At 40.0% G+C, this 27,853-nt stretch overlaps 2 protein-coding genes across 2 annotated transcripts in view; one reads left to right on the forward strand and one right to left on the reverse strand.

Moving 5' to 3' along the window:
* SLC11A2 (solute carrier family 11 member 2) overlaps window positions 1-1,704 on the reverse strand; it is a 63,374-nt gene extending 61,670 nt beyond the window's left edge. Inside the window, exon 1 of the mRNA XM_015888212.3 lies at window positions 1,586-1,704. Within this exon, the coding sequence (XP_015743698.1) occupies window positions 1,586-1,622 (37 nt within the window). The 5' untranslated portion in view covers window positions 1,623-1,704. The remainder of the gene's footprint in view (window positions 1-1,585) is intronic.
* A 6,755-nt stretch (window positions 1,705-8,459) lies between these two features.
* LETMD1 (LETM1 domain containing 1) lies at window positions 8,460-27,698 on the forward strand. Its single transcript, XM_007420723.3, has 9 exons — window positions 8,460-8,703; window positions 11,662-11,813; window positions 13,147-13,262; window positions 20,037-20,119; window positions 21,778-21,964; window positions 22,822-22,923; window positions 23,267-23,419; window positions 24,059-24,155; window positions 27,493-27,698. The coding sequence occupies exons 1-9, from the start codon at window positions 8,543-8,545 to the stop codon at window positions 27,564-27,566; spliced, it is 1,125 nt and encodes a 374-aa protein (XP_007420785.1). The 5' UTR covers window positions 8,460-8,542; the 3' UTR covers window positions 27,567-27,698.
* The last annotated feature ends 155 nt before the right edge of the window (window positions 27,699-27,853 follow it).

Raw genomic sequence — 27,853 nt, forward strand, 5'->3', positions numbered from 1 at the left:
ACAATCCTCTCCAGGCTGCGGTCATCCCTGCTGCTTGTGCACCTTTTTCTACCACACTTTTCCCTTCCACATAACCTTCTATTGATGTGCTTTGATACAGGACTTTGGGAACATCCAACTTCTTTTGCAATTACCTTTTGGGGCTTTCCCTCCTTATGGAGGGTGTCAATGATGGTTTTCTGCACAACTGTCAGGTCAGCAGTCTTTCCCATGCTTGTGATTCCTACTGAACCAGCCTGAGAGACCATTTAAAGGCTCAGGAACCCTTTGCAGGTGTTATGGATTCATTAGCTGATTAGAGTGGGACACTTTGAGCCTAGAATATTGAACCTTTTCACACTATTCTAATTTTCTGAGATTGTGAATTTGGGGTTTTCATAAGCTGAACGCCATAATCATCACAATTATACCAAAGTAAGGCTTGACATATCTCGCTTTGCATGTAATGCGTCTGTATCTGGTTTCACCTTTTGAGTTGCCGTACTGACATAAATGAACATTTGCACAATATTCTAATTTTTCGAGTTTCACCTGTATTATTAGGCACTTTTAGCCTCCCCTCACACAAATATGTAGTGTTACATTTAATTTATAAATTCAATTACTGTATTAATAATTTGTGTAACAATCATAGTATATTGAAATGTCCAATGGAAATGTTGCAGTTGTAAAAAAAAGTAATTGCAACTTAATAAAATTAGAACAATAATTAGTTAAAATTATTAGCGCTCATTCTTTTCTCTAAGATACATAAAATCCTCTTCGCGTCCAGCTCAGCTCCCTGTGACTTCACGGATGTCTTTTCTTGGCATCGGTACAGTAGCAGTTTGCCTTATTCTGAAACATTTTTCCAACAGCCCTATCCCATGTTTTCTATAGTCCCCCATCAAAACACTAATTAATCTGATCCTGCTCACTTTCTGTACCTCCACAAAGTCAACCAAGCACTGCGATCTATTGAGGACTTCTCAAAGAAGTAGTTTTTTTGGGGGGGAGTCACTCATCTAACGATTCTGCACACACAGATTTATTTATATTTTCCCATGTAATTAAGACAATATAGGTTAGCTTCCCAGTTTCCTCAATTACTGACCAGATATATTTAAACTTTAGAAAATTTGCTCCGTTACATTCTACACATCATTACCTCCAACCAGTGAATTACCAGAAGCATAGTACCAAAAGGTGTGTCCTAATGTCTAACTTTGGGTCGTGGAGCCCAGAGACAGGAGCTGTTAAATACAAAGAAGATCACCATACCTAAGAAAAAAATTCAAAAGAATGTCATGCAGGCGTGAAAAATAATTTGCTAATATTCTTATTCTTTCAGTTGTTATCTTGTAAAGTTTTCCACCAGATCACAGTTTGCCAGAGACTCCTGCGCCAAAGGTATTTTTCTGCAAGCGACTCACAGGCTGATTAGAGCAACTGAACTAAGCTAAATGCTGTACTGTAATAGAAGCCAGGCAGTCAAGCAAGCAGGCAAACAAGGCAAATAGCTATGGTCCACTTGCTAACAGAACACAAGTACCGTTTCATGTTGAACTTCGGTTTGTTTGCAACCCAAGCAATCATCAATACATACCCAATTCACAGTTCTCTGGGAGATATTTTAGACTCATTATGCCAAAAGGATGTTAGCGTCTTGCGCTACAGCTCTGACCAGAAAGGAAGATCCTGCTCCTAATCGACTATATACAAGTGTCTGTCCTTGGTAATGGCTTTTCGGGGTCAGCTTTCTCAGGCTAGTAATGTGCAAGTTCATTTGAATTATCTCAGAGGAATCAATTATACCTCAGCTTTGGCTTTTTTTTTTTTAAAGACATAAGCACTATTATTGCTAGCATGGACAGCTCATCCTGAAAGTAATTATGCAGCTGACTCACACTTAATGGAGAATTAATTGGGCACAAGCAACTTTGATCCGTCTCTTCACTGATGCGATTAAGGGCCCTGGCCTTGGGCACGATAGGGTTATTCTGAGCAAATTGCTGATACGAGAGATTTTAAAACGTCATTTGTGAAAATCAAAATACTTTCCAAAGAATCATGCATAATATATCATGAACTCTGCCCTAAGCTAGGCAGGTTTGGGGATGGGATTTATTTTTTTGCAGTGAGATATCAGAACTTGGCACCATGGCGTATTTTCCATGGTCGGCACATTTTTCATTCCATTGTTGTTATGTGCAGCTAAGGCAAGCACCTTAGGTCAATCGATACAATGTAATATATATACGACAAATCAATACTGATTTGAATGAGCCATCAAGATTAGATTTATCAGCCAGTCAGTTGACCTGAAGACTTTGAAATATCTCTCCTGATTTCAATGTGTTAATTCATGATAAAAAAAGGGCTGAATATACAATACCACTGTAACCTATCATAGAACAGCGACGTGTGTGTATGTGTGTGTGTCATGTACGCAAACAGGCACAACTATAAATTATAGGCTGCCTGACTCCATCGCGACTCTGGTAGTGTACCATATACATTTAAAGCAATATAAAAACAAACAATACAAAAAGCACACATCCAGAAAAATAACACAGAATTCTTACAAAACAATCATCCGCAAAAGGCCTGGGGGACAAGACATTTGAATAAGTTTGAGGTGGGGGCCACAGGAATCTCTGGGGAGATCTCATTCCAGAGGGCAGGCTCTGCAACAGACAAGGCCCACTTCCTGGCTCCCATCAGATGGCATTGTTTAACTGATGGGATCCGGAGCATGAGACCCTGCCAGATTGTATAAAATGGGCAGCTGCAGAAACTATGGGAGACAAATGGTCCCTCAGGACTGCAGAAATCTGCACATCCAGTGGATGGCAGCAAAGAGATACAAAACTCTCACTCTTTGCTGTTGTCCTGTGGCCTCCAGCTATTTTCAGCCCAGATATGGTAGCCCAGGTACACATCTACCCTAACTGCAAGTCACAGCTATTTTATACACAATCATGTCATATGCATATCTTTATAACATAGCATGCATGCATACACATGGGAGAGGACTTATATTTGTAAATATACATAATAGGATACAAAATACATTGCATTCCCCTTGGAATCCCTGGCCAGAAGGATCTTCCACCAGCATGTTGTCCTCACTACAACACTGTCTCCAGGTTTTGCACTTTATGGTATTTTCTTTGCTGAGCCAATACCTGAACTTTCTCAAACTTCTATGCAAGTCTGAAAAAGGCACTGCACCTTTAAGAATCATTTTAACTGTAATGAGTGAAATCCTTAAAAACAACAGCATCTTTTTTTCCAGGTCTCAATGGATCAAACTTCTTTAATGAAGAACAGAGTAGTGAGCTTGATAATGTTTCTTCAGAATCCCCACAGAAGTATATTCACCCTAATAAGTAGAGCAGGAAATTGAGAAGTAGATGGACAATACAAACACAATAACCATCTGCCACTCCTGGGTGCTGGAAAAGAGAATCCCAGACACTGATTAAGGGATTTTTTTTTGGGCCACCACTTCCCCTGTACTCCAGGAGTTCTCAAAGATTACAGCAGGTTCTGAGATCACATCTCCAGTTCTTTTAGCATCCTGGGATGCAATCCATCCAATTCCAGAAACATAAAGCAGCAAGGTGTTCCCTTACCAATTCCTTACCTGTTTTGATCAGCATTTTTCTTCTATGACCCCATGATGCAGCTTCTGACAGGTTGGACCACCTTTTTCTTGTGCACAAAGATAAATAGAAGTTTAGTAGCTTAGCCTCCTCCCTGTTGCCCATCACCATCTCACCAACTTCTCCAACCAGTGGACTTTCTTAGCTTTCTTTTGTTCTGCACATACCCAAAGAACCCTTATTTGTAATTTCTGGCATTCATTTTAATCCTCACCACATTCTGAGCCTTAGCTTCCCAACCCCATCCTTGCAGATTTGGGCTACTCTCTGATATTTTGCTTTTGTTATACGTTCTTCTTTCTCACCCAAGGATTAATTAATTTACATACTTTTATCTGTATGTTGCCTCTGACAATCATTCTCAGTTCTGCTTAACTTCAGCAAGATGGTACCCTAGTAGATACTTTAGCTATTTTGTGACATGGGGAACACTCAGCCTTCATGTGAAAGGCAGTTCTTTTCTTCAGGGCTATGCACAATTGTAATATTGCTTCTGATCAAGAAAAAATGGTTATGTCCTCTATAAAACAGGCAGTTTTTGATAGTGTAGTAGCCATTTTTTTCAACTATGTACAATTGAATCAAAAAGCATTAGTTAGTAGCAGTTTGTTGCATGTTTATATGTAAACTATAAAACTATTATCAGAGAAACTATGTGCATAAAAGAATAAAACAGATACAGTAGCCCTAACCAAAAACCTGTGTTGGAGCACCATGCTACAATCCGTGGTTAACTGAATCCTTGTTCATTGAATTAATGCGACAGCCTTGATCTGCACAGCACAGCTGAATCATAAATTAACTACACTGAGTTAGAGTTAGGGTGGAGATGTTCCCAAGGCATAAATGAAGTAAAGTCCTTAGGAGTAGCAGTATCTTTGAACTGAACCTTAAATGGCAATATTTCCTTTTCATGCTGATATTAGCCTCATTTGTTAAGTAAACTAGTGACATGGTGACTTTTTTCAGGTAAGCTGAAAAATTACTATTAGAAAAGAGGGAACAGCAAAACCGGGAGTAAGAATTTCTTTCAAACTTTCTTCGACTCAGCACTTCTTGCAATTTCAGCAGAGTCTTGAAACTGGAACGTATTACTGAGGCTTCCCACTATCACTGCACTTCTTCCTTTTGTAACATCTTACTTGATGAAGAGATCTTACACAAAAGATCTTTAATGACCTTTGAATTAGCTTGATAAAACATATTGCCCTAATTTTAATTTTGGATTTTGTTCTCTTATCAGAATTGTCCTGCTTTTTTGTAAAGTGGAAAAAAGATATACCCTTAACATAAGCATGATAGATTCTGAGCTTCTGCTAGAAGGGGAGCAGACTAAAGGCTGCAGAATTTTATCATTTGAGCCTGCAATTTAGACTCATTTACCTGGGTCTATTGTAACCAGTTATGCCATAAAGAATAAGACAAGCTTCGTGGCAGTGGGGTGAAAGTGCTGAACATGCCATGACTTGTGTGCTGGCAACCTATGGTTGGATTATAGTAATGTGCTCTTTGTAGGTCCTTGAAGCATTTCTGGGAATTGCAGAACGCCATCACACCTCACACCCGCCTGCCAAAATCAGACTTCATTAGGCATGTAATGTGTTTCTGTGTTCTGAACAATGAAGTGAAGATGGACTCTGTTGATGTTTTGGCCATCCTGCCAAGTCCTTGAATAGCTGATACAATTGTTCTGAAAGTTGAGACCCCGAGGCTTTTGGTCTTGCGGGGGGCGGGGAGCATCAACATTCATATTTAACTGTTTCAATAGGTGCACCTCAGGATTTCATGGCTCCCAAAGGCTTCAAAAGATATTTTCATAACCTTCCCAGAAGGCAGGTCATAGCCTCCATCTGGCTTTTGTCTTGGATGGGAGTGGCCAACATATAGTGGACCCAGAAGTGATACTATTGCCATGGACTGACCACTACTTCATGTGAAATTTGGACTACTGCAGCATATTCTCCTTGGTAGGTGCAAGGACCATATCAGATAGGTCCACCCCAGAGATTAAGAAGTTCTATTTGATTCCAAGTAGTTCTAAGCAATGTTCTCTTCAACTTGATTACCCAACTTATCAGTGACCTGGTTGAAATGTAGAATATTGAAATATATCCAGCACTTGATATAGTAGCTCTTAAGCACCCTTTGCCCTACTTTAGAGCCCATAATGTGCCATGGTTCATAGAATGGTTGTAAGGAATACAAGACAAGGTTATGAGGCTTGAGCAACTATGATGGGCAAAGACAAGCAAACACAATGGGGGATTCACCATGAGATCTATGCAGGAGCTATTAGAGAGAAGAAATGTTGGACCCCCCTCCCCACACACACACAATTGCATTGGCAGAAAACTGCCCAAAGGGATTCTTTCAGGTTTTTGGGAAGATGCCTTCAGTGGCTCTGGCCAGCACCCAGATTCCATCTGAGCAACATGGTGAGTAGCTGGGAAGTTCTCTATAAATAAAATTGTTCAGATTTGTGATGGTATTGATGTCATTTCAAGCAACCCACCACACATCTACAGTAATAGCACTCACTTTAGACAGTTCCACTTGTGAGCAAGATTCTTAGATCTCTTTGGGCCTCCCATTGTATGTTTGGTTTCGTCCCTGGCTTGGCTTGTAAGAACCTCTAACAGCCACTGAGATCATTAATACTTTTTGCAAACTAAATCCCCCACCCTGTAAATGAAGTGGTGATGATGAGATCCTTATCCCTGTCCAAACTATCTTTGGATCTAGCTGATGTTAACAGCTATCAACCAGTGCAAAAAATATATTATTTAATTAAGATAATAGAGAAGGCAGTGGCAGTACAGCTATGGGAGCTCTTAGATGAGATAGATTATGTTGATCCTTTTTAGCCTAGTTTTAAGCCTGGATGACATGGAGGCACTAGGGAGAGGTGCAGAAATGATGTCCAGCATTTTTAAGAGCCATGTGGAAAAACAAATTTCACAGATGTAGATTGCTATTACTTTGAACACTATTATGGAAAGATATCCTGTGGATAGCAGGATCCAGATGTTGTCAAAGTATAGTAATCAAAGTTAATGGGTATATTCTGGAGTAAGTCCACATACTCTCTAGTCTCTAGTAACATTATCTTTTCCCCCTAAGTGTGTTGTGCATGGAAATCTTTGTGGCTATTTGTTAAATATATCTGAGATGTTCATACAGTATGTTTGCTTGACTGAACAAACTATAATTGGCTGGATTCATATAATTCTATAAATTATCAATAGAGTTTATAGACCCCAGACCGATGAAAAAAAGGCTTGCTGCATGAGTCCAGCTTAAGCCTCTGATGAAGGAAGCTCTGACCCATGAAAAGATATCTGTAAAGATATCTCCTGATGTTTGGATTACCACAGAATTTTTGCTGCAGACAAATTAACATTCTTTATTCAGCTGCAAGTCCAATTGGACTTTTATTCTCCCCCCCCCCCAAGATAATAAGTACAGGATCAGAAATAAGTTCCACCCCACTCGCTAGGGCATACTCCCACATAAATCTGTGCAGGCTATGAGGCAAAACAAGGATTATATGCTCAGAAGTAGCATATTGTCGTCTCTCATTTACTCAGAGGACCAGTTGTTTATAAACAGTTACAGTACTGTAAAACTTTATTTAACAATAACACTGCTTGAACAGCTAAATTGTAAGGTACTCACTTAAAAAAAAGAGTTGACTTTTTCAAAAAGGTCACCAACGATTCTGTTTTCTATACACTGATCCCTCTTTTTACTCTTAACTTCATCTCCTCTTCCCTTCTCACACTGGTCTCTTTAAATTCTCCTAGTTTTATATCTTTTGGGGAAGTTCCCACTTACCGTAATTACTTACTTCAATACTGTAGAGCTGCAGTACAAGTAATCTATTTCATGACAAATCTCACTTTTTCCTTGAAGTTTAACACTGCTGTAACTTTGGGATACATTTTCCAAGCAAAGGCGTCCTTTCCGCCTTGAAATCAATACATTCTGTTTATACTTTGTCTGACTAAAGCACTGACAGATAGATTTTCTTGTTCTTTCCAGGCATGCATTGTATTCTATATTCATAGCTGCTTTTTCTCCTTCCTAAACTTTGGCACAACCTCACCATGTGTCTATTTGAGGCAACGTTGCTCAAGGTTCTAATTCAGACTTCTTCATTTTTGTGTGACCCTGTTGAATTTCTTCCTCTGGTTTCCTCTTTTTTTTCCCCCCTAACAAAATGAAAAATAACTATCTCCACCAGTTGTTTTCCCAACTGGGATTGTTGAAATTTCAGTCCTTTTTAACAGCCAGAACTTCCACAATTAGAACTGCTTTCGGATTCAGCCCGCATACTATACTACTTCAGCTTTACATTTTTGTGGCATTTAATGTGACGAGTCTTTAGAGAGAGAGGATAAAATATAAATGCATGATTGGAAGCCACTCCTTTATCTTTCTTTTTTCTTTTATCTTTCTTTACCTTTCCTTTTTTTTCAAAGTGTATTGTTTTTATTCTGTAAAAAAAATCTTCAATAAAAATTAATTAAAAAATGCTTAAATGATTCTGTCTTCCTGTTCTGCCACTCTTTTCCTCCTCCCTGCCCGCCTGCCTTTCCTCTGAGGCACTGACCACTCTGCCCTTTACCTACTTTCGTAGAAAACAACCCACCCGCTTTTCCCTCAGAGGCACCGCCACCTCCTACCCCGGCTACCGCGCACCCGCCTCCCAGAGGGAGACAAGAGCGGGCGTTCTAGTCGCGCCTTGAGATCACGTGCTCGGGGTCGGGGGCATGGTTACTTTCTGTTTCCGTAGCAGCTTCTTCCGCCCGGAGTCGTCACGTGAGCTGTCTGGCCAGGGAGCGCGCGCCCGAAAGCCCGGCCGCCCTGCGTCCCTTTCAGCGGCCGCGCGGGGAATGGCGCTGCTGCTGGTGCTGCTCTCGGGCCGGCGCTGCTACTGCTACTGCTCCTCCGGCGGCTGCGGCTTGCGTTTAGGACTTTGCCGAACTTCTGTGCCCGCTGCCTCCCTTTACCGGGCTTTACGCCCATCAGAGCCTCCCCCGTGGCCGGCCCTGAGGTGAGAATCCGGGCTGGGAGGCGCGCCGGCTCCTTGGAGCCTCACGCCGGTACCAGAGAGAGGCACGGCGGTAGCCGCCACCTGTACTCCCCTCCGTGTAGGCCTGCGTGACTCCTCCTGGACTTCCATGCAACGGGGAGCTGCATGCACGGGGAGATACTTTGAGTGCCCCCTCCGCCTCCACAGTGACGCCATTAAGTCCTCGGCCGGCGGCGGAGGGTGGAAATGGTTCTGTTCCGTATCGGTTAATTCCCACCTCAAGTCTTGTGCCCAGGTCATCCTGTAAGGGTTCAGGGAAGGAGGCAGAGGATTAGAGGAGGGCAGCGAGGGTCATCTGGACCAGGAACTGCGAAGCGGGGGAGGAGCTGTGCGTGTTCAGTCTGGAGGAAAGATGGCTAAGGCGGGAACCGATCGCATCCTTCGGACATCTGGGCGTAGGTCTCGGTGGAAAAATTCAAGACTTGTTCTCTTCGGTTCCCAAGTACAGGATACAGAATGATGGGTTTAAGGTAGAGGAAGGGAAATTTCACTTGAATGTTAGAAAAAACTTCCTAATGATAATTGCTGTGCAACAGTGGAACCAATTCCTAGCGGGGTGGTGGGCTCCATTTTACTGGGTGTCTTCAAATAAAGGCTAGACAGCTGGGGGAGGGGTGTTTGTGCCTTGGAGTCTGTTATTGACTCCTGGGGAATGCCTGGACTAGTCCCTGCAGTTTTCTTGGCAAGGTTTTTCGGAAGTGGCTTGCCCTTGCCTCCTTCCTGGGGCTGAGAGGGAGGGATTGGCCCAAGGTCACCCAGCTGGCTTCGTGCTTAAGGTGGGAGTAGAACTCACCGCCTCCCACTTTCTAGCCTGATGCCTTAACCACACACCAAGCTGGCATTTAGACAGGTGTTTTGGGATACTTTAATTTGGAGTCCTCCAGTGAGCAACGGGTTGGGGGTCAGAGGCCTAAATAGCCCCTTCCAAATCTTGGATACTATGAATGTGCTGTGGGATAATGGGAGATGTAGTCCAGTCCATCTGGAGGACACATGGTTGAAGAAAAAGGCTTGAACTGTGTGAACCTGAACAGTCTGAAGTAAATATAATCTGGGTGGGCTATACATTTTGTTATGCCATGTTTTCTTTAACATTTGTTTATTGAATACATTGCAACAGCTGGATTTGTACAACATGCTACAGTGGTACCTCTAGTTACGAACTTAATCCGTTCTGTGACTGGTTGCAACTCAAGTTGGTCTCAAGTCGAGGTAAATTTTTCCATAAGGTTCAATCTAAATACGGTTAATCCGTTCCGCCCTCCGAATTTGGTCGAACCACGAGGCAAATTTCCCCATAAGGTTCAGTGTAAATACAGCTAATCCGCCCTCCGAATTTGGTCACACCCCGAGGTAAATTTCCCCCATAAGGTTCAATGTAAATACGGCTAAACAGTTCTGAAACATATGCATTTTATTTTTAAACCTCAAAAACATGAAAAAAAGTACAGTACAGCACAGTATGAAGAGGGAGAATGGGGTGGGGAGGCAGTTATTGTTTGGAGGGAGAGTCCCCCTCCAGAGGGACATCGGGGAGATCTCCTTCAGGGGTTTCCTCTCTTCTTTGCCTCTTAGCTGCAGGCTCAGTTCTGGGGAAAAACCTGTCTAAAGTCAGTTGCCAGCCTGCTCTGCATTTTCTTTGGAGCCATGCTGACAAGCACACCAAAAACCTTCCAAACGCCACAAAACACACCACAAGCCTCACTGAACGTCTCCTTGCTACCGCGATCTCGCCCACAGGAAGCCGCAACCGCGTGGCAGCAGGGAAAATGGCCGCGGATCCGGTTCGTAACTCGAGGCGGAGTTCGCAAGTTGAGGTAAATTTTTGGGGCCGGAGCTGGTCGTATCTCGAAAAATTCGTAAGGAGGGGCGTTCGTAACTAGAGGTACCACTGTACTTTTAAACCAAGCAAACCACAGGAGTAAACCCAGGCTCTGCCTACCACTTTGGAACTTTTGTTACTTCTTTAGTACCAGTTAACCAAAAATAAGGCTATATTTGGGAATATTTCAGAGGGAGAGAATACCATTTTTGACTGAAGTGATTACTGCCAACAAAATGAAAACACTTCTAAAAGTGAACTACTACTTAACTAAGGAGATTCTCACAATTATTTCCCTAACATATTACGTTTTCTATGTTCAGAGATTTAAGGCAAAGGAAGATAGTGTTTTACGTTTGTGTCATGCGCTAGCAGTCTAAAGTGGTGCATTTCATGTCATTCTGTGTAGTGTATAAAGCATCAACATATATTTACAGTTTGGCTTTGGAAAGAGTACTTGATCTCTTATTTGGAAGAAAATCTGTTCTTTCTGCCAAGATTGCTTTAAACCCATAATGTCTGTCTTGTTTCAAGGTTAGTGGAAGGTGGAATGATTGGGATTGATTCTTTTATTGAACCCTCATTGTTCTAGCACTTGTCACAAAGTTTTTCCAAAAAAAAGGAGCTTTAGCACATCAGCTGATGAAAGTAAAACTAAACCATTTTTTGTAGCTGGGCATGGTATATAGAACACTGACTTTTCTTGATTTGGATGTTTTCCTGACAGCAGAATATTAAAATGATACTTAACGAATCATAGTGTCTGATTGACAAGGTATGTATTTTGCATTTTTGTTGAGCATAGGTCTTACAACAAACCTCACAACTAGATTTCAGTGTTATTTTGCTTTAGTAACAAAACTATATTTACTCCATTTACAGTTACGTATGATTCCTATGAAAATGTATTCCAACCTTTTTTCATTGCGGGGATAAAAGACTAATTTAAGCTGTAGTGTTTGACTAAACATCAGTCAGAGGTAGCTGTTCTCCATAATTCTGTTACTAACTACAGTATTAAAGCTATTTTTGTGTGAGCTAAAAGGCATAAAAGAGATACATAACAATACAAGTGCTGAACTTTAATGTCCTTTCAGACTTCCAGTGTGCCATTTTTCTTCAAAAGCAAATTCAAAAAAGCTTACCTCTGTTTTGGTTTCAAAAGTAAAATGCCTGAATAAGAAGTATGAAAGATATTTGGAAAGGACATTCCCACGTTTCTATCAGCTATATTCAACATTTTTAAAAGGTGGGTTTTCATTTAAAATTATATTTCATAATTTCAGTGAAAAAGCAACACAGGAACAGTATAACCATCTTAATTTTTCATAGTATGCAAAATGTTTTAAATTCAATATATCCTGTTTCAGGTTTGAAATGGACTACTGATAATGTTGGATGTGTATCAAGCTTGAAATGGCTCTGTTTTAAGCTTTTTTGTACAATTCCAAAACTTAATTGAAATAGACTTTTTTGCATGTAAAACAACCATTTCAAACTCAAAATGGAGTGTTTCTGCATGCTATTCTTTTACACTAACCTGGAGTTTGGGGAAACAAGTACTTACATTAATTATAATGTATTGATTATATATGTGGCATTTTAGATACATGCATCCAATTCAGCTATAATGAAAAGAGATTCTCATGCTTGTTCCTCGCCTTTCCAGTTCTTTTGGATTTACAAGGAAAGGCATAAAAATGCATCCTTCCAATTTAATTGGAACAATTCGTTATGATGCTCACACTTCAGGAATCTTGTTTTATTTAGATTATGGCTTATTTGAGACTATACTTTGATCCTGACTTGTTCTCAGGAACATATTTCTTTAAGCTCAGAAGTCCTAGGGAGTTGTTGCTTGTTGAGTTCTTGAGGAAGAGGGAAATAGAGAAGGGTAAGTGAGCTTAAGGCTTCCAACATTTGTTTTTTTGAATAAAGGAATGTTTCCCATTAAATCTGAATAGGTCCAGGGCCTGATCTGAGATAGAATGGGGGAAGAGATTAATGTATAAGCACTATGCTAACATTCTGAATGAATGTGTGTCGTGTGTGTATGTGTAAAATTAACTTTTATGAAAGAAGTGGTTTTGCAGAATGACAAGAAGGAAAGGAAGAGGTCGTGAGCTGAAAGAACATGTATAAGACGAAGAGCAAGGAAAGCTGAATGTCTCTTTATTTCCCGACAGTTGTCTCATATAATCTCATTCCTTCTAAGAAAATAGTGATATGCAGAGTCACTATGCATATCACTATTTTCTTAGAAAACCTCTATAAATAGAGGTTATCCTTACAACACAGCTGAAGAAGCTTATACTATGAATTATTATATTATATTACTATATTATACTTACACTATAATTATTATACTATTTAGACTGCCAAGGTTGTTTAGAGATTGAAACAGAAACATGAGCAAGAGAGTCAAAGCGGGCCTTGAAATCAATAAAGACAAGGAACTGTAACATTTTGTCTAGAGAGGGATGGGTAGTGATTTTTTCAGATTAAAAAATAAATTAAAAACAGAACGTGAAAGTGGAAGTTTGTGGAGAACAAATCTGAAAATACCTATATATTCTGTTCAGGCTTACAGGTTTTCTTTTCAGAAGCAAAAGAAATAAGAAGAATAAAGGCAAACATGTCGCATAAAAATATCCAGTTCCATCAACTTCCATACAGGGAAATGGAGAGACTAAGACAGGTAGGTTTGTATTCAATGTTCTCTCTTTCCTGTTGACTTTCTGATGCTTAAATTGCACTATGTATGTTGGAGTTAACAGGTTAATTTTAGGCAGTTCCTAGTTCCTGCACTTCAACAACAGCCTTTATTCCTACCTGAGGAATTATTTTACATACTCTAGTAGACTTCTTTGCTTGTATGTTGAAGGATTTTAACAAATGAGGTAGTGAGAAATATAACTGTACTGGAAGCGTGTTTGCTTTAGTTTGATATGTTGTCGTTTTGCAGATGATTCTCTTTTGGAGTGACCAGTAATCGGGAATAGACACTCTTTTTTCTGTCCAAGGCTTCATTCGTTCAGCAATAATCTGAGGCTGCATTGTGATTAGCGATAAAGCAAGCAGTAGATGGGGTTAGAGCTCAACCAGATATGAGGCCACCCATTTTCTGATACTTTTTCTCTGACACAGTCTTATATCTTTCCAAAGCTGATGGCTGGAGGAAAACAACTGACAGTTCTTATCAGAGGTCTGAACTGATTTTTGCATAGAGTTGAAATTAGGGCATGGGACTCATGAGATATGGCCTCAGGGCTGACCTAGTTCCTGGTATAACCATAAGGCATAAACCATGTCTTAAAACCACAGTGACTAAGTTCACACAATGCACCAAGTGAAAACCAAACTTACCACATAACGACCTTGTATCCTAACTACTATTCAGACTATAAGCAGTGGAGCAGAAAATTTATATTGGGGCAACCTGGATATAACCTGGAACATGCTGGTCATAGATTATTCTATGAATCCAAATAATTATGGCTTTTTAATAAATCTTAGTTAAATTAATCATGATTTATAATGATGAGTGAATAGAGTCGTGTGCTATAGTCAGGAGGCATGTTGAACTGATGGTGCTGGTCTGAAATGATTCTGGGCAGATTGCAATTTCTTATATTCTTTTAAAAATAAACAAGTTCATCTCTGATGAAAATACATAGTTGCATACCATTCCATTTACTTTTCTGGATGTAGTTCTTATGTGAGAATTCTTTTAAAGGTGTATTTGTTCAATAATGATAATTTTACATCATAATCAAAATCTTTTGAATTACTGCACAGCATCAGAGCAACTACTTCAGCCTTCCTTTTCCCCCACCATTTTAACCTACTTTTGCTCCACACAGCCTACCCACTTTTCTCTACTCATCACATGAGGTAGATTAGATAAAGAGAGGAGAAAATAGCTATGTTCACATATTAAATTTAATAAATAATAATAATAATAACAAATGTTATTTTTATGCTACTAATGATCAGAGGTGGTATAAACGTTGTTCTGAGCCATGATGTATTTAATTTGGTTTGTTGAATAAACTATCATGAATACAGTCTTAAAGCCTAAATTCCAATATCGCACATACAGTTGCAAGAAAAAGTATGTGAACCTTTTGGAATTTCATGGTGTTCTGCATTAATTTGTCATAAAATGTGATCTGACCATCATCTAAGTCAAGAGTATTAACAAATATAATGTGCCTAAAATAATAACACAAAAACAATTCTGATCCTTCATGTCTTTATTGAACACACTCATTCAACATTCAAAATGCTAGTGCAAAAAATAAGTGAACCCTTGGAATCAATAACTGGTTGACACCCCCCCACCCCCTTGGCAGCAATAACCTCAACCAGGCGCCTCCTGTAGCTGTGGATCAGACCTGCATATCGTTCAGGAGGGATTTTAGCCCATTCTTCCTGGCAGAACTGCTTTAGCTCTGTCATATTCTTTGGATGTCTCGTGTATGGCTCTCTTCAAGTCATTCCATAGCATCTCTATTGGGTTGAGGTCTGGGCTCTGACTTGGCCACTCCAAAAGGCGGATTTTGTTTTTCTGAAGCAATTCTGTTGTGGACTTGCTCCGGTGTTTTGGGTCATTGTCCTGTTGCATCACCCAACTTCTACAGAGTTTTAACTGATGTACAGACATTCTCACATTATCCTGAAGAATTTTTTGATACACTTGGGAATTCATCTTCCCCTCAATGACTGCAAGCTGGCCAGGCCCTGATGCAGCAAAGCAGGCCCAAATTATGATGTTTCCTCCACCATACTTCATGGTTGGGATGTTTTCATGATGATATCCAGTGCTCTTTTTACGCCAGATGTAGTGCTGCATGTTCTTTCCAAATAGTTCAGTCTTTGTTTCATCAGTCCACAAAACATTTTGCCAATACCACTGTGGAGTGTCAATGTGCCCTTTTGCAAACTTCAGACATGCAGCAATGTTCTTTGTAGTAAGCAGCGGCTTCCTTCGTGGTGTCCTGCCATAGACACCCTGCTTGTTCAATGTTTTACGTCCTGTAGACTCATGAACACAGATGTTAGCCAGGTCCAATGATGTCTTCAAATCTTTGGCTGTCACTTGGGGTTGTTTCTGTACCTCACTGATGAGTCTTCGTTGTGCTCTTGGGGTCATTTTGACTGGGCACCCACTTCTTGGTAGAGTAGCCACAGTCCCAAAGTATCTCCATTTGTAGATCATTTGCCTAACTGTAGACTGGTGAATTTCTAAGGTCTTTGAAATCACTTTGTAACCCTTTCCACCTTTATGTAAATCAACAATTCTTGATTGTAGATCCTCTGAAAGCTGTTTTTGGCGAGGTATGGCTCACATAAGCATATTCTTCTTGTGCAGAGCAAACTCAAAAAGTTTGAGTGGTTTTTATCAGTCAATGTAGCTCTAGTCCACACCTCCAAACTCATTTTCTTAACAAGACTCCAGGTATGCTAACACCTGACTCCAATTAGCTTTTTTGAGGTCAACTCAAGGGTTCACATACTTTTTCCACTAGCACTATGAGGTTTTTATGGTTGTTCTCAATAAAGACATGAAGGATCAGAATTGTTTTTTCACCCTTTGAAATGTTCACATACTTTTTCTTGCAACTGTACTTTGTTTAAGATACATTCCACAAAGTGTAAAACCTTATGACAATTTGGAGTTAAATAGCTGTAAGCTTAATTACTTAAGGGTTTTCTCTGAGGTTTTTGCTTGTAGAGATTACAAAACCTGATTTTCAAATGTTCAAGGAAAATCTTTTATAGGTTTTAAAAATAATATTTACTGTAGGCCTGAAAAGAAGGACCCTGTACTAGCTTGGAGCAAAAGCTGGAACTCTGAAGGCAAAATCTTTCCTGAGTGGACTTCAAATAAAACTTCAAAATCTGTTGGCTTCCTAGAGCTTTACTTAATTTGAAACTGTAAATATAATATTGAAATCTTGGCTGCTTCTGTCCAGCATGGTGTGTAGTACTGCAATACGAGATTCTGTGACAATTATATTGAGGTTATCAGTTTCCCACAGTTTATCACTTGGGTAGCTGTAGGGCAGATGTTGACAGAGCAAGGTTGGGTGTAGGCCACAATTCCTAAAATTGCTGCTGGCTTGTACATAGTACTTAGCAAGCATACACATTCCAAAACTTAACACTTCAACAGAAAAACTGTGCCAAGACACGTTTGCTTTTGCATTAGTGTTAGTCCGATGCTGCACAGCTGAAATATATAGAATATAGCTGTTACTGCTCTCTGATTTTTTATAAGTTGAAGTCATAATTGTCTAGGATATATACAGCTTTATTTTTAATCTATGGAAGACAAAGAATGGTACGTAGGAGGCTATTTTCACAATGGTGGATAATGCTGGAATATATTTTATTACTGCCTGCGCTTGTAATATGTAGTAACATCTTGTAATACAAGAATAGTATATCATAAATTGGTGTATTACAGTTGATGGTGATTTTGAAAAGTGAATGATTTGGATCCAGAGGAACTTTTCTGGATTCAACTTTAAGTAAAAAAACTATTATCAGTCATTGGCCCTAGATCTAAGTTTTTACTGTGAACTGTAATTCCCCTGTGCAAAGGGAAGTTTGTTAATTGAGCTATTTTAATGCATATTTTCAGATGGGAAGCTATGGGATCCGTAATTATTAAAGAGATGAACTAAGGGACTGAATTGCTATCCTAAGTGGCCTGACAGCTGAGACTGTGCTCCATTTCCTGAAAATTGTCAAGTTTTGGCGGCAAATTTTGTCTCTAAAATTAAGGGTGTGAATAGGAAAGGAAGGTCACTGCAAGGTGTTATGCTCCATTCCCATCCTTAAACAACCCCCCCGCCCCCGCTCCTGTCAAAAAACTGACTTCCTCTGGAGGGGTTTAAGACTCTAAAAAGAAACAAACCAGAAAACTAGCCCCTGCCTTTTCCATGGACATGTCACTGGAAGGCCTTCTGCATCCTTCCAGGATTGTGGCTCCTGGCCTCTCAGATGTCACCTACCCTGCAAAGAATACCTGGAGGCAGTAAGTGATAATTCTCAGTCCTTTCTTCTTTCTTTCATACATAATATTTTTGGATTAATTCTTTTTATTACAATAGTAAAAACAAATACAAACTAAACTTAAAGAAAGAAAAAAGAATAGAAAGAATAAAAAGTGCAAGAAAAAAAAAGAGAACAGAAGGCATATAATAAAGAAAAAGAAAAAGAATATATAAAGTGACTTCCAACCTTCATTACAACAAGCACAGATAGATTTAGTAACTCTTCACCCCATATCCCATCCCTTATCTATAAGCAAATCCATAAAACACCAACTTTTCAATCCTGATGTCAGCAAAAAGTCCATAAAGGGTTGCCAGAACTTTGCAAAAAAAGGTCTTATTTTAACCTTGATCAAATAAACCAACTTTATATTCCCTTCTTTTATTTCTAACAGTCTTAATCTTTAGTTCATTCAAATATTGTCATAGGATTTGATTTCATTTCTTCTTTATCCCATTGCACAGACTTGTTCAAGGCTTTAACAAGCCTCTTTTGTAGATCCAATAAGAAAACTTTATCCAGGTCATTCTCTTGGTTTGTCATTTGTATTTCCCCTTTAATTTTTAAAACCTCAGCAAGTTTCTTTTGTCCTTTTTCAAATCATTATCTCAGCCTGTCATTTGTAGTTCCACTTACAGTACTTTCTCTGTCTTGTCAGACAAGATTTGCTCCACATCTATCATTCCCTCATTAACATCTTTTGGACACAGTCTATCCATAGAGTCAGACATTGTTACTGACACTGTTGATATTGTAGCTACTGATTTCTGGCTCCATTCTTCAAAGATCTCCTTTAATATTTCCAATGTTATGATGTTTTGTGTCATTTTGTAAGTCCGAGTACTAAACAACACCAAAAGCAGGCTTGTATTTTTTTTCCTTCCACTTAGAATCTTTAGTCCCCTCTAGTGTCCAGTTTCTAAAATCATAAAGTTGCTTACCTTTATGACTTACAATAACCTAAGATAGCCAAAATAAATCTGGTTCCCACAAGAAGTTATTTATTTTTTATAGTTAATTCCAAAATCTTATAGTAAAAGTCAATATTCCAGATTTAACTGGATCCTTAATCCATTTATAACTTTCTTAGATCAAAATCTTATTTAGCTTCTTGCTGTTTATTTCAAATTCTTTGCGTTCTTAAGCTTATAATTAATTTTTCTTTTGTTCGGGGTTGAAGCTAAACTCACCAGGTGACTTTTCAAACTTGTCATTCTGAAGGGCTCTAATGGCTTTAAGATGATTAATAGACAATTTCCGAAAGGGATTAGAGGCTTGTGAACTTAGTGTCCTTTAAAAGGCTCTGCTGCGGTTGCAAGCAAGATGGCTAATCCCTTCATCTCCCAGCACTCAACCCAAAGAAGACTACTGTCCTGTGGTCTCCTTGTGAGGAGCAGTCATCTGGAGCACACGTAGGCAATCTCCTGTCCTCTCCTTGTCTGGAGAGGTTCCGAAGAACTGTCTGCTCACCAGGTCTTCAGTCTTTGCCACGGAGACATCTTCAGTTCGCCATGCCTCCTGGAAGTCCAGTTTACAGTCCTTTCATCTTCTCTTTATCCTACTTGTAGTCCTTTCACATTTGAGTATTGTAACCTTAATACCTATGCAGTAGAAGTAAGTAGTCTCTTTATTTCAGTCATCACCCAGCATAACATAACACTCAAGAATAAAATTATAGACATCCCATTGTGTTAACAGTCTAATCCAGGGTTCCCCAAAGTGGTCAGTATTGATCCCCAAGGGTTGCTGGGGCTATCCAAGAGGTTGATAAATGGCTGAGGGCCAAAAGGGGGTCAGTAAATGGCTGGGGGTCAATAGGTGGTCGATAAATGATGTAAGGTCGATTGGGGTCAATTAATCTTTTGGGGTCTCTGTAGAGCTCCACACCATTCCCTAGTCCTGAAGGTGAGGTGGCTTAGCAGCAAGACAGTATTACCCAGGATTAGATGGTCAGCCACCAGTGAGGGCAGCCTTGAGTTGTCTCTGTTGTTGTTGTTGTTATTCGCAGTACTATAGTATTAAATTATTTTCATATAATAAATGTTTGGGAGTCAATGAACAATCTGAAACTTCATGAAGGGATCAATGAGCTGAAGTTTGGGGACCCCTGGTCTAACCTACATACTATAAGAATTGACTAAAATTTAGATCACTAGCACAAACGGTAAAATAATGATACCAGTACCACTAAGAGTTTAAGTTTTTAAAGACAAAAATCTAGAGGTAAATTATATTTAATATCAGTATTGTAACTATAACAACTATAATAGTGTGGTATAAAGTAGAAGTTTGTAAAGGAATGATAATAACTTAAAAGGCTAAAGAGCTAAAAATGACCAATTGTAATAGCTGGTTAAGGGGGTCTCTAGCAATTAACAATAATAGTAACCATGCATTGTTTTTGTAGTTTCGCAGAGACCTTATTAAAGCCATTCCTGTTGGGATTCTCTCTCTTCCACCCTTCGCCAACTATTTCGTTCTTTTGTTTATGTAAGTAGATCCTTGTCTCTACCTAGATGAAGCATCCTTAAGCTTTACTGGGAAAGTTAGAACTGGGATTAGAGATTTCCAGAAATTCCCAAGGTAAAGAGTAGAAGGCAAGTTGAAACAAGATTCTAAAAGAAGTCAGTGGCAAACTATTTCTGTATGGTTGTCAAGAAAAATATATGGACATGAGCTTGACTCAAGAGGGTATTTAGCTTTTTATAAGCACATGACTGGGAATTTTGGCAGGGTCAGGTGACAGGAGTGGACTTTTCTCTCATCATTTACATGCATTATTGCTGGCTTGTAGAGTAGGATTGTTACAGGATAGTCCATATTTTAGCGGCTACAAAAATAAATTGTAGAACATATTTTAGAAATCATAAAAATGTTCAAACTTAAGTATTTTCAATCTGTGCATTTGGCTAGTTATAATCCCACATTCTTATATATACCCTGCTGCTGAGACTATAAATAATTAATAGTCATACTTTTTGTACCATTTCTGGAGAGTAATTTGGAATACAGCCCTTTTGCCTTCTCACCTGTTTTCTGACATAATTGCTAAATGCTTTAAAATGCTCACTTTTTAAAAAAGGACAATTCTGATGATTTGGGAAATGCTTAACAGAAAAAAATTGTGTTGCCAAAAGCACTGTCTTGACAGGCATTTCTCCTGCCCTGTTTCTTCATGATCTTTTTTTAAAAACTGTTTTGGAAATGTTAGATACCAGAGGCATGAATAGGGTTCATTTGTTCTCACTTTTATCAGCCCAATATGGCTGGATGGCAAGGTACTTTGGCCTTGCAAAACATTGTAACTTCTCTTTTTCAGAGAAGGAGCAGGATGTAAAGATGATTAGCTGTACCAGATTTGGAGTAAAATATGATTAAAGGCCACTCTGTCTATTGATAAAACCTGTGGCTGCTCAGCATAGGATATGGGATATGTGGCACTGCACAAGTACAGAACTGGTGTATTTATTTAACCTTCCGCCCACTTTTCATGCGTGCAAGATGGCTTACAAACAATACTGAAAGTATAAATACATTGGAAAACAAGCGGTAGTAAAACAGCAAAGCAGAACATGATACGAATAAGAATCACTTTTGCTATTAATTGAATCATCAAGGTAAATCTGGCCTGGCACCTAAATTATGGCTTCTGGGGGGAGAATTCCAAAGACAGGAATTTCCCGAGTAGCCTTCCTGAAGACAGAGGAACCAGGTTTCAGAAGGTTATTTGTATTGCCAGGTCAGATTCTATACAATGGAAGAAGCTTTATTGAATATGTTGAGAAAGTAAGACATCGTATTTCTTTTTCTTAAGTAGGTTTTCAGCAGCACTATGAAGATAACTTGAAAGTGTGTGGGCAAGACCTGGCTAAATTTCCAAAAGAAGAGTTCCACAGGATTTCTGGTTGTCAGGGCCTATGGTTACAATTGCCAGACTGCTGTTTTCTTCTCCCCTTAGTGGAAATTATCTTAAGTAAAAGCTTATACTATTGATGGAAGCTGTAAAATCCATTTCTTGATGCAATATTTGGGTTTCCTTGGCCTAGATTTGACTGTTAATGTATAATACGTTCCTGAATTTGTGTTTATTGGTGCATGTCTTGGTTTAGAAGTAAGTCATTTCTTCCAAACAATCTCTCCTTCCCAAGGTATTTATTCCCAAGACAGCTCTTAGTACGCCACTTCTGGACTCCTAAACAACAAGCTGAGTTTCTGAACACTTACCACAATATGAGGAGGGAGGCATATGCTGAAGTGATTGATGGTCTAATGCATCTATCTCACTTCCTAGATGATCCTCAGCTTCGCCAACAGATGTTATATCTCTGCAGAAAGGTATCTCATTCTCCAAAAACTTCCAGTGACAAAGAAGCAATTTTGGATTTTTTAAAGTGATGTGTTATTCTTCAAAAATAAGAGTTTTGCTTTTTTGTGAGCTGCCTAACTAGTATTCAGTTTATTAACTTTTAATTGTTTTTCTTGCCACAGCATAGTTCACATATGCTAAACCATTGTTTGGTTAACTGTGGTTTACTAAATTGGATTGTGCAATAAGCCATAAAACACAGGAATTGGATTCAGAGATTGTGCTAAACTATCAACAAATAAACCACATCTTGGTTCAGTACAATATGTGAGCAAAACTAGAGAATCAGTCCCCTGCAGCTTTTCTAAAGCATAATGAAACACTTTTAAGGGTATGCCAGAGCTTTTAAAAATTGTCCTTATACAAGATACATTTTTCCATTAATATGCATGCAGATGAGTCTGCTGTCATAGACAGCATCAGTAGACCATCCTGTATACTTCATCTTACCTAGGCAAAAATGTAAGAATGTTTCAGTTATTTAATGGTTTGTCACTGGTGAAAAGACACTGTAGATGCATTCATAATGCTTCATAAAATAATTTCAGTATATATCATAGGGAGGAGAAACAAATAAGCAAATTCTGGTAGCATCTAGTCTTACATGGTACAATTGTACAGAGGTACCAGATGACAGTCGTAGGAAGGTGTTGGAAGTACTTTAATATTCACATCTCCTGATGCCATGAGACAGAATTTGGCACATGGTGAAGAAGAGCCTGGTGGGAGGATGTGTGAGCACTTGTGGTAGTTGGGGTAGTTGTGTACAGGATCAGATCCTACTTTATATTTGGGAAACACGTTTGTTTCTTTCTTAATCTTCAAGGTCCAGGAAGGATTTCACCCAGATGTAACAGAGCTTAAAGCTGTGAGGACTTTATTTGTGGGGCATCCCTTTGGTATCCAACAGCTCACGGTTCAGCATGTGGTAGGTGTCTTTTAAGGGATGAAACTGGATAGCTGCTTAAAAGTCTAATTGTCCCTTTATGATGAATCTCTTACTAACAATTGCCCTCTCTGCTCATGTGCTGTGGCTGAAAGGCTTGAAAAACCAAGAAGCTAAATCTCTTCCCACTTACAAATCTTAAAATTCCATATTCAGCAATGGCTTGGATTTAAATCAGGATGCCTCTGCTATCATCGTTCATCCTTGCTACCTTGTCCATGGGCTAAATATTTTTTGGAGATGGAGACTTGTGGTAGTCTTCATTCCACATTTTGATCTGAAAGCCTTTGTGCATTTAATGTTATCTTTGCCTTGCTTTCCTCAGAAAGTTCTCAGTCGTGTTTTGTTCCTGACACCCCGCTTGCCATCTTTCTTCCTGAGAAATCGCTTGAGGAGCCATCTATCTGAGCTGCATCACCTGGATCAAGCAATGGTGAAACTAGGAGTAAGCGAGCTGACTGATGAAGAAGTGCAAGTGGTAAGATAAATTCATATGAGATGAACATTTGGGCTTTGTTGTTGACTATGGACTGATAATTTATTCATGTGCTGCCTCAATCTTCATCGGCTCTGGGCAGTTTACAAATAAGTAATGGTCAAATTTACCAGTCTTAAAAGCAGTATAGACTTTCCGTGACCAATAATTTGATGGCTTATTTAACAAACCAGGTTTAAATTAGTTTAGCATAATGTGGGCACCAGATGGACTCCTGTGGGGACTATTTTGTGTTGCTTTTAGTTGTGCAGGAATGCTGCAGAAGGGAGGGGGAAGTCTGCCTATCTGTCTTCGCAGCTGAGGGGGGGGGGTGCATTAATGCTGTGGGCAGACAGCCACACTTAGAGGGATTAGCTCATTCTCCCAGTGACCCTAGATGTATAGATTTTTGGCCCCTATCAAAAATATCAGTCAAATTCCAGAGGCCAAGCCCCAAACCTTTGGGACTGTATGCAGACTGAGGGTAATGTGTCTCCGATCTACAGCATTGTATGTCAAAGCAGCGCAGTGACGAACAGAACACCAACACAGTGCTTGGAAGTGCTGTTTCTTGGGTTTAAGGATTCTATGTGAAATGAAAGCATCTTGCTGCGTTCAAAAGGACACCTCTGATTTTTGCAGGCGTGTTATACCCGTGGCTTGAATTCCGTTCATCTTAGCCCATCTGCATGTAGGCTGTGGTTGAACCAGTGGCTATCACTGTCCTCTTCACTAAGAGGTAAGATTGGCTGAACTATTGGAAGGAGGGTTATTATTACAACTGTTCTGGAAAATTTCTCACATCAAAATGCACACACAACCCTCTGCCTAGCTAGGTGCCTGTGGAAATAAAACCTAAAGGCTAACCATGGATAAGCCAAGAACATTAAAGCAGAATCTCTTAAGAACTAAGAATTATTGCTAAGCTACCATGTGTCCACAAGCTGTACTGATCATGAGCCATACCATAGTGACGTATGATAGTACAGGTGGTCCTTGGTTAACTATGGAAATTGGGACTGGAATCTCCATCGCCAAGTGATGTGGTTGTAAAGTGCAATGTCATGCGACCGCATCATTTAGCAACAGCAATCCCAGCAGTCCCTGCCGCTGTCGGTAAGTGAGGATTGGGGTCATTAAGTGAGGACCTCCTAGCAATTTCCTGCTGCTTCCAACAACCGAAGTCAGTGAGGAAGCCAGCAGGAAGTTGCAAGTTCCAGGTGGCTTGCAAGCAGGCCGGTGGGCAGGTAAGTGGTTGCTGCCAGGTGGGGAAGGTTGCGCAGGTGGCTGGCGCAATGCGAGCATGGCTGCTGGGTGGGTGAGGGTGCACAGGTGGCTGGGTGAGCATGGCAGGGCTGGGGGTAGCTGCTGCCAGGTGGGGAAGGGTGCATGGGTGGCTGGTACAGCGCCAGTTCGGTGGGGCTGGCTGCTGCCAGGTGGGGGAGACTTAGCCAAGCGACTTGCGACCTTCCCTGCCAGCTTCCCCATTGACTTTGCTTGTGGGAAGCCAGCAGGGAAGGTTGCAAATGGCGATCATGTGACCGTGGGATAATGCAACCGTCATGTGAGCCAGTTGCCAAGTGCCTGATTCATGATCATGTGACCACAGGGGTGCTGGGACAGCCAAAACTTTGAGGACTGGTCATAAGTACCACTCGTTCAGTGCTGTTGTAACTTTGAATGGTTGCTGAATGAGTTGTTAACCAAGGACTACCTATAGAGAAAGCTTGGATTGGGAAAGTCAGGTAAGCAGTACTGTATACTACACAGAATACCTTTGAGATATTAGCTTGGTATTTATCTGGGATAAAAACCTTCATGTCCTGGAGTTCAAGTCAGGGAAAACTCTCTGCAGTGATAAATGCCAGACATTGAACAAGCAACTCTGAAGAAGCTGGAGAATTCTGGCAGAAAAGAGGGGGATGCTCCCAGGAATCCATAAATATATTATTGTTTTATATAGGCAATATCAATATATTATATATTGTCAGCTGAGTTCTTGGAAGGTTTTATCTAGCCCTCCCTAGTCTCCATCAAAATATCTGTTTCAATTCTCTGTGTATAGTATTTAAGATGGATCATTGTAACATTTAACTCTGGCTAGGCGATACCCTACACTTTTGAGTGTTCTTGCTGCTCTAGTTTAATAAAAGGACACAAACTGAAAATCTCAGATTTCGTTTTTAATGAAGTTTAAGGCTTCCGGCCAGATGAAAATCCTCAAACAAGATAAAAATCCCAAATGAAGAAGCCAATTAAATAGGGCTTAGCTTATTTTAGTATCGTTCATACCCTCCTTTTTCATGAATATGTTCTCTGATCATTTGTCCCGGATTCCATTTTTCTCCATGTCTTCTTTAAATTTAAAATAGTGATAAAAACAAAATGTAAACTCAATACATGTTCAGTTGGCAGTTTGACCCTAGGTTTTTGGATATATGATGCTTCATGTGACAATACAGACTCAAAAAGGAGATGAATTCCAGTCATTTACAATCTTAAGGTGTTAAAGGGGAGTATACAAAACAAAAAAAGTTGGCTGAGCAAATACACAACTAATACCTCCTTAGGCTTAGTTATGCAGCAGGATAAAAACATGTCACATTCTATTTCTTGCAATATACAGTCCACATTCTTGACACTGTTAAGGGATGTATAAGTGGTTGATCTTTTTTTAAAAAATATAGTGGTACCTCAGGATACGAACTTAATCTGTTCCGTGACTCTGGGCATATCCCGAGTTGGTCGTAACCCGACGCAAATTTCCCCATAGGGTTCAATGTAAATCTGGTTAATCCGTTCCGCCCTCTGAATTTGGTCGCACCCCGAAGCAAATTTTCCCATAAGGTTCAATGTAATTACTGTTAATCCGTTCTGGCGTCCGCGGACCACGCGTCAGGGGCAGGAAAACAGCCGGGCGCCGCGCCGCGGAAAACGGCCAGGTGCCGCGCCGCGCAGCGGGAAAACAGCTGGGCGCCACACGGCAGGGCAGGAAAACGGCCGGGCACCATGTGGCGGGGCGGGAAAATGGCCGCGGACCACGTATCAGGGGTGGAAAAATGGCCGCGGACCACGTGTCAGGGTGGAAAAATGACCGTACCCCGAGGCGGAGTTCGCACATCAAGGTAAATTTTTGTGGCCGGTGTTGGTTGTAACCCGAAAAGTTTGTTAGTAGAGGCGTTCGTATCCCAAGGTACCACTGTAGATATAATTTAACTGTAAAAGGTATCAAATAATTTAAAACAGCACATCGGTGCCATGAAGGAAAATCTCAGCAATAGCTGACCCCACAAAACAATTAATACAAAAAAAATCATCAAAGATATGGCCTTTTTGTGGCAAATAAATACCATTACAGCAAAACCCCATCTTATATTACCTCAGTGGTAATTCAGTGTGGGAACATAGAACAAGCTGTCCTCCCAAAATCTGAGTAATGGGGCCAGATCATGCTGGAAGGAACAGCTACTCTTGGAGAACATGGGTTAGGGCCTTGGCCTGTTTCTGGAGTGTCAAGTTGTGGTGGGAATTTGTCATGTCAGAAGCTGTGACACTGCTGCAAAAAGTATTAGAGACAAGTGAATTGATGCATTGCAAGGAGGGGCAACGGAGAAGGTGTTTGTAAATAGAAGAATGCTTAGATTGGACCACCAGGAAAGATTGTGTTCTAGCAGTAAAAATAGCGAGGCTCTTAGCTATAAAAACATGGCAAAAATAAAATTGTGTTGAACCTTCTGCATTCAAAAAATTTACTTTTAAAATGAAAGGGTTTTCTCAGATTTATTGAGGATACCCTAAATCAGTGTTGTCCAAACTTGGCCACTTTAACCCTGCTGGCTGGGGAATTCTGGGAGTTGAAGTCCACTCATCTTAAAGTGGCCAAGTTTGGACAACACTGCCCTAAATGAAGCAGGTAAGTCTTATTCTTCCTAGTCTTTCTTTTTTGAGGGGATCATTCTAAATTGAGACTTGTCCCCTTCCTGTTTCTGTATGTCAGAATAGCTTTTTGCAATCCAGTTATAATTAAAATGTTTAAAAATATAATCCAGTGCAATAGAAAGCTATTATCTTTTCAGACTCTGAGACTTCACTCTTGGCACATGCGATGGTCTTACTTTCTACCAACTTCACTCTTTCCTCCAAGAGCTAACTGGAAACAGCCCCTTCTGGACTATTGTATGTATACTGCATATTGACTGTTGGCTGAACCAGCAAGGGGAAGAGAGTTTTTTCATTGACTCAAAAAAGGAGGGAAAAAGGCAAGAATCCAGCAGGAGAAGAAACTGTAATGATTTGTTAGTGTTGAGGTGAAAGTAGAGGAAACATTGCAGTATGAATAACATTCTCCCACTGACTGTTCTGAGAAGAGAATTGCCAAGATACAACAAAATGCCTCTGCAGTAGGTTTCACAAACTTTCTACTTAAGTCTGGTTCAG

The sequence above is a fragment of the Python bivittatus genome, unplaced genomic scaffold (genome assembly GCF_059951505.1).
Source record: "Python bivittatus isolate LINGU-HERP-01145 unplaced genomic scaffold, Pbiv_v1 ctg000220_np1212, whole genome shotgun sequence".
NCBI lineage: Eukaryota > Metazoa > Chordata > Lepidosauria > Squamata > Pythonidae > Python > Python bivittatus.

Excerpts from the sequence above, each read along its gene's own strand:
- LETMD1 (XM_007420723.3), top strand. The coding sequence starts at position 8,543 with ATGGCGCTGCTGCTGGTGCTGCTCTCGGGCCGGCGCTGCTACTGCTAC. Across the intron at positions 13,263-20,036 it reads AAATGGAGAGACTAAGACAG|TTTCGCAGAGACCTTATTAA; the intron begins GTAGGTTTGTAT and ends TTGTTTTTGTAG. Across the intron at positions 23,420-24,058 it reads CTGATGAAGAAGTGCAAGTG|GCGTGTTATACCCGTGGCTT; the intron begins GTAAGATAAATT and ends TGATTTTTGCAG.